Here is an 11,362-nt window from a genome sequence, read left to right as displayed (position 1 = left end):
CATCAAGACCCACATGTACCCTCAAGCATTACCATACAAAAATGGTAGATGTATACATTTTCAATGTTACATGTACCCTCAAGCCTTACCATACAAACCTACACTGATGAATTAATTAATCTGTGCATTACTGAAGGGTAGATTGGGGTGAACTTCCACATCAGGAAGAGCATAATGTGCAAGGTTAAGATGGAGTAAATTTCTGTTTTTACGATTTTTGACATTTTAGAACAGGTAAGTGGAGGGATCCAAACTTGGTCAGATAAGAATTGGTTTTGCTAGGTTTGGGAAGGATGCCTACCATTATTATTGATAAATTCTTACCTCCTAGGTCAGATTCCTTTAGGGTGGTATTAGAGCACATGTAAGCTCTACTTAGGGGTCTTTGTAGCATACCTTTAATCCATAATTGCTCTCATTTTTTTCAGCCTTCCTCTCTTCCATCATGTCTAACCGCTTTCAACTGTTACGACATGGTACAATTGCAGGATTTTCTTCAAGTTGTACCTTTGTCACTGTACTGAGCCGTATTGGACAGGTTTCATACATTTAGGTCACTTTAGATAGGGGGTTATAAGCTGTTTTCTCTTAATGGTATATTTATTAGACAAGGATAATGCACTGACCCCTGCTGAGGAGTGAGCCAGCTGCAGTTAATTCAGATCTAGTGCAACTGGAAGATTTGATTGTGACAAAAAAAAAAAAAGTTGAATTATTTAGAAAAAAATTAGAGAGAAGATGATGAAATTTCTCATGGGATTAAATGACTACTGGTGATATAGAGTGCACTTTCAGTGTTGACCAGTAACAACTAGCCAATTTTGAGAAAATATTACCTTATGAATACGTATATTTTCAAGAGTTTTGAGTCTAATGTCTTTAATCATGGATATTTTTTTAGAATGGGATAGCAGTAACTTATTGAGTCATGATAAAACACTAAAGCTAGGTCGAATTGTCAGTTTTAATAGCCCATTCTCGTATTTCTTGTTAAGTATATTAATTGAAAGCTGACATAGCCTATGTATCCATTGCTAAACTTGGCAAACATTGCAAGTAATGGTGTCCAGCCATGTTGAACACCCCCCACCACATTGTTCTTCATTGTTCTTTTATTGGTTATGTACGCAATTCTGGTATTGTTAGTACTGTAGGTTGAAATGCGACGAGTGGCAATCACCATGGAATAATGGTTTCCAATCCAAGCTTGCTTCTTTCTTTCTTTCTTTTTTTTTTTGAAAAGATGCAAACCAAAATTTAATTTTAGCAGCATATTTTAAACTTCTTATTCATGCTAGGTCAGATCAGGATGAAATTGTATCACCATTTCATAAACAGTACCATGAATCTACTACAGGCTTCAGCCTGTAGTAGTTCATTCAAACTTCATATATGTACATTACAATACAGTACAACATTCTGGTAAAGTAATATCTCATTTTTTCTTTTCAACAGGTATTGTTTGGCCTGCCATTAAGTTTCTCCAAGAAGGCTGTCTATATATCAATTTTATCAGCATGCTGCATAGTTATGGATGTCTACCTAATGGAAAGCAAAATATTTTTAAGAACCACCAAGAAGGATAGCATGGAAAGCAAAGGAGAAGGTAAATACATGTTTGTTTTTATTTTTGCCCTCTTTTATGTCTTGTTAATTGTCACCATCTGATTTCTAAAAGCTGTAAGGAAAAATCATGGCTATTTCTGTCTAATTTTAGTCTCTGTGTTCATACATTGCTTTTGTTCGTTTCCCATTGGACTTGATGTACTGGGCCTTTCCCTTTTCATCTTTGGGAATTGATCCTCCACACTAGTCCTTTGTTAACAATTGAACTTATTGGACACTTTTGTGATACTGTGTATGTATCTCTCATTACTTTATTTTACTTGAATGGCTGCTTTTATGGTCCTATACTGCAAGGGAACCGTATCGCTCATTTATTGTCAAATACACAATATCGAAGCACTTGAAAAATGAGCAAGTCCTAAGTTTCCTCTTGAAAGCCTTAATATCTCAGTCTTTCAGATGTCTCGTTGGACTTTATTGCATAGTCTCGGGGCCACAAATTTGAAAGCTCTAGAACCTACAGTAGACATAAATCTCGGGTCCAGTGATTTGAAATCTTCTGTAACTAATCTCGTGTCAACACGATTTTTTGGCTGCACAATATGTAACAATTCTCTAGATGTTTAGTCATCCAGTTCTGATAACATGATGGGTATTTGTACATACAGTAGATTCTTGTTTGTTCCTTCACTAACAAACCTAACGCTATTTAATAGTGTTCGTCCTTTCTGCGAAGCTGAAACGATAATCCTAATAAATACTGTATTTCTCGTGTCATATGTCGCTCTTTTTTTCCCTGAAAAATTGCCCCCAAAATCACCCTGCATCCAAACACTAAGATGAAGGTGTAAAGGGGAGTTTCGCAACCCTGAAACACCTTAGTAATGATATGAAAAATAAAAAAACACTCACATGCACCAGACATAAAATATAAGCATACGATTATCATTCATATGTGATAAATAAATTTATTTTTAACGACTTTCTTTGATTAGTGAAGGCGAAAAGATTTGTTTTTGTTTTAGTGGATAGATGATGACTTGCCAAGCCATCTACATGCAAACGTGCCAACTAATGGTACAGTATTTATCTGTTATCTCATATTTTGTTGATATTTTATAATAACTTTGTTGCATAGGTTCCAAAATTATACTGATAGTTGTTGCTGAACAGAAACTTGAAAAAAAATCTCACTGCAAGTTGAGTGCGAAAAAAATATCTCGCTGCAAGTTGAGTGCAATGTTACCAAGTCACACAGAGAAAAATATCTTGTGAAATTTTTAGAGAATTGTTTATTTGATCAATATTTAATTTTGTATGAAATGTGTACATGAGGAATTAAGGATATGTTACTGGAATTTTACTTCACTGCCAAAATTTCATCTGGAGCATTTAGCAACACTGCTTTCATTTAAACAAACGCTTGAAAACATTGTTACGATGGTGGCAACTACAACTGGTTTAGTGTTTTTTTTTTTTTTATATGAATATGTAATAAAATTGGGATAATAGGTGTACAGCTCATTAATATCACACTACCTTAAACATTTCATAATACACCCAAGATATGAAAATTTACTTTTCCAGATGAAAAATCACACGAATTTGCTTACTAGGAATTGATGCTATGTTAGGTTGTAATATCTCAATTTCTTTTCTTAAAATTCCTCGGCTAAATATAGGATGCGCCTTACCATTTGTAGCGTCTTATGGCACTGGAAATACCGTAGTTAAAGGTTTGTACTTTAGGAAAAATACAAATTACTGTTGCATTTCTAAATTTGTCATTTTAATAGGCAGCCGATGTAAATCAATTGGTATAAGAAAGATGGGAAACATTGCTTAAAGTAGCCTACATGAAGACATTTTATCCAAGTAATTGCTCTTCCCATCACCAAAGTTGTGGTTTTCAAGTACCAAACAAATGCAGTTTAATATTGATAAAATATAGAATTGTTATATTTTATAGTAAGAAATTTGATTGTGTTAGATTCCTTCATGTCATACACTTCCAGAATCTGGAATCAGCTACATACATTTAAAGGAGGTTTCTACTGGTATGCAGGTTTTTGTATTTATAAAAAATACTTTAAATCAGTTGTAGGCTGGCATTGTACAGCATTAGCCATCCCCTTGAAGATTTTTTTATTATAGGTCTTAGTGCTATTTGCAATTTGTCTGCCACCATTGATCAGGGAAATTCAAAATAATAAATAGTATTAATGTTTCAAGAAGAAGTATAGATTTATATGCATGCTTAAATAATGTCATCTATTTGCAATTTATCTGCCATCATTAGTCAGAAAAAAAAACTATATGATAGTGATTAGTAGTCCTGTTATGAGTTTAGTGGCAGCATAAATTTAGCCTACACACATTCTGAAATGTGTCAAATTCAACTCTTGATATGTTACATTTTGTTTAATTGCTTTTCACCACCATGTACATCACTTAGTTTTATAGGCTATATCTTGTAACCTTAATGGCCCACCCATGGTACGTGTGTGCTGCTCATTTTATATTAACATTGAAGCAATGTTATGTTACCAAGTCTTTCCCTATCTCGTGTGAGTTAGCAGCGTCCCAGTCTAGGTTTTATCAGTCCATTGGTTTGTGGATATTGTTATTTAGGTTGGCAGTTGTTAATCTTTGAGGAAATGTTATTTAATTCGAAATTCTTCCTCCAGTGTGGTCTTGCTGATGATATTCAATTCATAAGAGAATATCTCTCCAGCCAGAATACTTCTCAGGTAATCACAGACATGCTTGCTTGCACTTGCAGCAGCAGCTCTTCAGTAGAGTTTGGATCCCTCTTCCTCCAAGGAGTAGTCCATGCGGGAGGGGAACTTTGAGCAGTCTTGCCTACCCTTGAAATTAGGTCCCGGGATGGGATAGTCCTTATCCTCAAGGCATAAATGCATGCTTTTCCTTGCAATCTGAAGAGGGCATCATAGAGTCTTTCCCTCATAATGTCTCTTGCTATCTGTGAGTAGAAGAGTTTCAGGCTCTTCATCTCATCAAACTTTTGAGGGGTTAGGGTTGGGTCGCCTTTTTTGTTTCACAAACTGCACTGAAGACCAAATATCAGATGGTCTCAGACACCAGTTTGTAACCTTCTTGATCTTATTTTTCTCGTGTAAGTTACCACAAAGTTGCCTGGTTTCAGGTCAGGGCACTGTACTTCTGCTTGAGGACTTGGCACCGCTTTTGAGGGGAATGTTCAGTGTTTAGACTCTGTCCCTTCTAGCTTGGTGAGGCTGCTTGCCTGCATAATCATATTTGGTCAGTGAATACCCTCCTGCCATCTCAAGGAAGAATTCACAGGTTTAGTCCTTGCAGTTGCTTTCTGGTTTACCTGCTTGTGTACTTGGAGCTGAAGGTAGATCTGTGTTGCACCACCTTTGCCTCTCTCTACCTTACGAATATTGCTCACACACCCTTTATACTGTATTTGAAATATCTATTTTGATGTTAACTCTTTTTAAGATATTTCATTTTGATTGTTCATTACTTCTCTTCTAGTTTATTTCCTTAATCATTTCCTCATTGGGTTATGTTTCCCTGTTGGAGCCCTTGGGCTTATAGCATTGTGCTTTTCCAAGTAGGGTTGTAGCTTAGCTTGTAATAATGATAGTAATACTGAAGAGGCTTCTTAGCATTTGTGTTGTGCTCCCAGCTCCCTCACAGTGCTTGGGATGCATCCCATTTAAGGTAACGCATTTGGTTTGTCTCAGAGAGAGGTAGAATGACTGGCTCTTCTACCTTTTCTTTTTATGTTCCTCGCATCTATTTGCTGGAACCACAACTATTGCATCTAATCAAACATATTCTGGGGAGTTGTATGACAGAGCACTTTTCATAGGGACTATGTCTGCCAAGAAGCAAGGATGGGACGGTGTCTTATCAGACACTTCTCGTAATGTGCCTGTTGTACACTGTCGATATCATCCTTTTTTCCAGCTCCTAGTTCTAGCTTCCCTTTAAGCTGAAACTGGACAAGGCCCTAACCGGTTCGACAGCTCTTATAATTAGCTTATTGAAGGTTGTCAGTCGCCCTCCTTGCTCCTATTCTGGACTAGGAAGAATAATGTCAAGGGAAGGAAAGAACCTTCCAGGTTAGTTCTAAGAGTCTTCTTCCAACCAATGAGTAACTCTCCCTATTTAAAAGGTTGAAATGTTTGTTATATTCGTAGGAATAAAAAATAGCATTCTGAAATTAATTTGTATTATTCATGGCTATACAAACCTGGGTCGTTTAGACTAAATTTCCTGCCTCAACTAACCATCTCAGTTAAAGTGCTACTTTGTGATAAGAGGGTGTGTGTGTCTTTTCCTCGACTACTTATCGTTAACTAATTATTAGTACCATGTTAATAATTCAGTGGTTGTTCCAGAACTGCTAAAGACATATCCCTATCTTAAAGCATTCAGGTTTGTATAGCAAAAAAAAAAAAAAAAAAAAAAAATTAAGATTGGTTTTTCTTCCCTCTGTGGCAATTATTTGTTGCATTAAGTATTGCAGGTCTCAACTATTGAAGCATTCTATTTTCTATTAGTCTGCCCAGTGTATCTCCAAGGTGACAGAAATGTTCTTCCTCTCCTTGCTTATCCTAACAGGGTCAACAGCTCCCTTCTGTTTCCCACTTTTTTGTTATACATTTTAGAATTCTATAATCTTCATACTACATGTACAGTATATTTTATAATCCAGAACACCTCTTGTGACCCTATCTATTACGTTCGGTGCTCAGAAGATATCCCATCCCTACTTCTTACACACTCCTTATGGGCATTTTCCTAATTGTACAGTACTTTTCCTCCATTACCTTTTCTTCACAAGACTTGTTAGTATTACAGTAGTAAATATTCAAGCTAATGTACTGTATATTGTAGTTGTATATTTCAAACACATCTGGGAATTACTGTATTTAATGGAATCATTTTTTCTTGTAGGTATATCATCATTTTTTCCTTTGTATCACTTACATTTTCCGTCATTTACAAAGTTTGGTAATGATCTTGTTTCTTTCAGGTAACTGTGGCTGCCCTGTGTCTGGATTGTCTCTACATTCGTTGAATACAAGAGAATTTACGAAGTGCCTATCCCTTCTCATTGACGAACTGCAAGAACCTCTACTCTTCACAAAGCTGAATTTGTTTTGCCATTGAGAAATGATTTCTATAAGTCTTTGTTTTTTGGATGTGATTTAATATGCTGAGAACATTTTTATTAGTATTGTTATTGATGATTATGTACAATAGTGTAACACTCGTTTTTCTACGGAATGATATCCCCTTAGGTGAAAATGGAAAATTGAGTCTGGCCAGAATACAGTAGTTGGTTTGAAAAGGCAACAGACAACCTTTTAGTAAGGATTTTCCCAGTTCTCCTTCGTATTAAGTAAAGAGAAGCTACTCTCTCTGATTTCACTCTTTAAAGCACTTCAAAGTACAATACTAAACTGCATGCTTGATAAATTCCTTTATTGATGTAAAGGCCTGATCAAATTTGTGATAACCTAAAACTTGTCACTTCATTACTTAGGTATTGTTTTATATAGCAATGATTAATGTTGTAGTTTGATTAGGGACCAAATAAATTTGGAAGTATCTAAATAGTTAATTAAGCACTTTGATCTACAATAGTGTAATTTACAGTCATACATCATTAATTGACATTTGAAATGATTTAATATATAAAATTATTTTAGCTTCATTCAATAATTATTTGGAAACATGCTCAATTCAGTACATGGTAGAACACACATCCACACGTTTTTGTTCTGTATGATAGTATCAGTAATAGCATTAACATACAGTATATTATTGTATTGTTCTTTCTGGCACTATGTAATGTTTTTCCTCTATTGATGAGGAATCCAATACTGGAATGATAGGAAATTTTAACACAGCATTCATTAGTTGAATTTATCACTGATCAGTTTTTGGCTGAAGCAAAATTAGTTGTAGCAAAGTAATGGGGGATGTTGAAGGGAGACAGCAAAGGTGGAAGAGCTGAAAAACCAAAGTTAAAAAGTGAATACTGTATCAAGAAAGGTTGGAGATGGCATCTGACAGGGTGAAAGAGAGAGAAACTAGTGATCTAGAGGAGTGAAAGATAATTTGTTGGGCATGCAAGTGATATATGTGGTAAGAGGATTGCTGGAGGTAGTATGAGGAATGATAGTGAATGGTCGATTAGATAAAGAGGTCTTTTAAAAAATGACTGTAAAGTAAGAGTATGGAGAAATAGGGAAGTAAAGCAAAAGTTGGCCGAGGCAAAGAGGGCAGGTGACTGAAGGTGCGGTCAAGGATTGGGTAGTTCGTATGAAAACCATTAGTAGTTGTTTTGAAAATAAGTGAAGATATTTAGGAAGGGTTGATTGAGGAGTGAAGAGATAGTGAAAGATGAAAATGGAAAATTATTTGATAGGAAATGGGGTGATAAAAAAGTGGTCTTGATATTTTGAAAGGTTGCAGAATGTTGAAGATGATAGAAAGGCAGATATAATTGCTGTTGCAGGTGTTTAGGTGCCAGTTGATGGGAGATGAGAATAAGAGATATTACAAGAGGGGGAGGGAAGAGAGTAATAGATGAGATGAGAGGAGGAAAGCACCTGGTATGACTGGTGTTAGGCCTGAGATGTTAAAGGAAGGGTTTGTGACTGTGCTGGAATGGTTGGTGAGATTGTTTCATGCTGTCAGTGGACTGTGTGCGTACATGTATTGTTTCACTATACAAAGGTAAAGTAGATGTGCCCGAGTGTTGTAATTCTAGGGGTACTGTCTTATTGAGTATGGTTGGAAAGGTGTATGGTAGTGTTAATAAGATTGAGGATAAAATGGAGGATGCAGTCAAAGAGGTGCATAGTGGCTTTAGAAGAATTAAGGGATGTATAGAGCAGGTATTTAGTTAGGCAGATATGCAAGAAATATTTAGCACTAGGTAGAGAGTTATATTTCCCATTTGTGGATCTGTAGAGTTGTTGTAAAGGATGCTATGTGGAATGCAATGAGGTTATATGGAATTGGTGGAACGTGCAAGCAGTAAAAAGTTTATAAATACAGTAAAGTGTGTTAGAATAGGGAATGAAGCGAGTTAGTGATTTCCAGTGATAGGGTGAGACAGGAATGTGTGATGTCGCTTTTGTTCAATTTATACGTTGGTGGAGAAGTAAGAGAGGTGAATGCTCTAGTGCTTGTTCGGTCGAGGATGGAAACTGATAGACGAGTGATCATGAGTCAGAGGTGAATCAGTTGCTGTTTCCAGATGATACTCTATTGGTCCAGACTCTGAGAAGCTATGACAATTAGTGACAGGATTTGGAGGGGTATATGAGAGAAGGAAGTTGCAAGTAAATTTGGGTAAGGGTAAAATAATGAGGTGCATAAGAAGTGAGGGTGGTGCTAGATTGAATGTCATGCTAAATGGAATTACTTGAAGTAGGTCATTTTAGTTGCTGGCAATGGTGAAGTGGCAGCAAATGTACATCAGAGATGGAATATTAAGAAATGGCTTAAGTACTCTAGAGCAGTGGTTCTTAACCTTTTTCAGTGCCCGTACCCCTTGATATGTCAGAAAGTTTTCTCGTACCCCCATCCAATGTAAATACAATACAAATATATGAAAAGGATTAGTGATACAAACCTTGCTGAGAAATTATTAGATTTTCAATTACAGAAGAAAGGTACTTTTTTTTTTATTTCAAATGAAAAGTGTCAATTAGTAGGATACAATGGATAATAATGAGTATTACTACATCGTGCACACCAACACATTTTTAGTGGCTCTTTTGTTGTTTCTCATTAATGATATTGTTCAAACGAGGTTCTTTCTTCGAAAGTGCCAGACGCATGTCATCACTTGCATCCAAACGGTTTCTGGCTTTTGTTTTGATGTGTAGGAGCGTTGAAAAACCTGCCTCACATAAGTATGTAGTTGTAAATGGCACGAGGACCTCCAAAGCTCTCCTTGCTAACTGTGGGAATGCTTGGAGTTGTGCACACCAAAACATATCCAGTTGCATTTTTTCAAACTCCATTCGGATTATGTCATTGGTCTGCAACTCCACAAGATCATCTTTCATGATATCATTATCATCCATGGAATCAAGGTTGAAAAGAAATGGATCCCGTATCCATCTTTGTGCCACAGAACCTTCTTCAAGGTGAAAATACCCTTGGAAGGACTGAATCAGTTCTTGCAAATGTTCTTTTACTTCACTCAGGATGGGCAGCTCTTCTTCAGCACTAGCAGCCTCATCAAGAGAAGGGAAGTTTGCAAAATTTCCACTTTCAATGCTCTTTATCCACATTGGAAGTTTCTTGGTGAGGGCAGATAACTTTTCTCTGGCAGTTATCATATTCATCGCTGTTCCTTGTATAGAGACATTCAGTTCATCGAGGTGCATGAATACATCTGCCAGATATGCCAGAGACAAAATGAACTCCCTATTTTCAAAATGGTCAGCAATTTCACTGCCTTGATTTCTGAGAAATTGCATAATTTCTTCATGAAGTTCAAATACACGTGTAAGTACCCTGCCACGGGAAAGTCACATCACTTCTGTGTGGTAAAGAGGAACACTGTGCTCAGCTCCAATTTCTTCACAAAAAGATGCAAAAAGACGGTGATTCACTGCCCGTCCTCTGATGAAATTTACAGCACGCACAACAACTGATAAAACAGTCTTCAATTTTTCTGGCAGTGTCTTTGTAGCAAGTGCATGACGATGCAACACACAGTGAGTGACAGTTACATGGGGAACCTCTTTTTTCACTGGGGTAGCAAAGCCTGATTTATTTCCAAGCATGACAGGGGCTCCATCAGTGCAAATTGAACCACACATGTTGAGAGTCATTTCATGTTCCAAGAAGAACTCTTTCACAAGACTGAACACATCAGTTGCTTTTGCAGTAGTTTTCAGAGGTTTACAAAATAAGAATTCTTCCACCACCTCTTTCTCCTTCACATACCGAACAAATGCCATCAACTGGCTGCAAAAACTAACGTCAGTTGACTCGTCCAGCTGAATACTCACTCTGATGCACAAGGTTTAATAAGCTCCTCTGCAGTAGTGTGAGCTTATTTCTTCTTTGAATACAAAAGGGCAACTTCATAAGATGCTTGCAACAAAGGTTTCTCAACTGGCACAAACCTAGCTTTGACAGGGTACCACTACGATCAAATCATTCCCGCTTGATCTTCAAGCTGTTTAAGTCATGTCCAGCATCTGTGCCTCCATGCCGATTGTTGAAGTGTTCATTGAGTCTTGATGGTTTGAGATTTGCATTTGCAAAGACTGTGCTGCAGAGGATGCACTGTGGTCGTTGAGTTCCATCTGCCTCAGTCATACAGGTAAAACCATAACGAATGTAGTCGTCGTTCCACTTGCGTTTCTTAGGCATAGTTACTAGATCTTGATCACACCGATACTACCTGGAAAGATGCAGGCCTGGATGTTATAACAGTTACAACACGTTACAATCGATATAAAATAACGTATCACCACCAGCACAATACACAGTTCACCCAGGGATGGCTCGAAGTGTATGTTATTGTGGGAGGGTAAGGCCATTTTTTTACCAACTGAGGCCATTTTATACCAACTCAGGACAGTTTAACCTTCTCAGGACCTTTTTTTTTTTTTTACCAACTCAAGGGATTGTTTTGATCAACTCAGGCCATTGTTTGACCAATCCAGGTCATTTATTTACCAAAGGAATTTTTTACCAGTTCAAGCCATATTTTGACCAACTCATGCCATGCTTTGACCAACACATACCAGTTTTTGAC

General features: G+C 36.9%; 2 protein-coding genes across 2 annotated transcripts; both read right to left on the bottom strand.

Moving 5' to 3' along the window:
• Positions 1-9,347: 9,347 nt before the first annotated feature.
• Positions 9,348-10,070, bottom strand: LOC137631392 (protein FAM200C-like). The gene has a single exon (XM_068363161.1). The coding sequence runs from the start codon at positions 10,068-10,070 to the stop codon at positions 9,348-9,350; it is 723 nt and encodes a 240-aa protein (XP_068219262.1).
• Positions 10,071-10,121: 51 nt separating this feature from the next.
• Positions 10,122-10,556, bottom strand: LOC137631391 (protein FAM200C-like). The gene has a single exon (XM_068363160.1). The coding sequence runs from the start codon at positions 10,554-10,556 to the stop codon at positions 10,122-10,124; it is 435 nt and encodes a 144-aa protein (XP_068219261.1).
• Positions 10,557-11,362: the final 806 nt, after the last annotated feature.

Source organism: Palaemon carinicauda, chromosome 39, assembly GCF_036898095.1.
Source record: "Palaemon carinicauda isolate YSFRI2023 chromosome 39, ASM3689809v2, whole genome shotgun sequence".
NCBI classification, from domain to species: domain Eukaryota; kingdom Metazoa; phylum Arthropoda; class Malacostraca; order Decapoda; family Palaemonidae; genus Palaemon; species Palaemon carinicauda.
Note: the sequence above shows the minus strand (reverse complement) of the source record. Positions and strands in the feature narration are given on the sequence as shown.

Bases quoted from the DNA above. Each gene is read 5' to 3' on its own strand.
- LOC137631392 (XM_068363161.1), bottom strand. From the start codon at position 10,070: ATGCAATTTCTCAGAAATCAAGGCAGTGAAATTGCTGACCATTTTGAA.
- LOC137631391 (XM_068363160.1), bottom strand. From the start codon at position 10,556: ATGGCATTTGTTCGGTATGTGAAGGAGAAAGAGGTGGTGGAAGAATTC.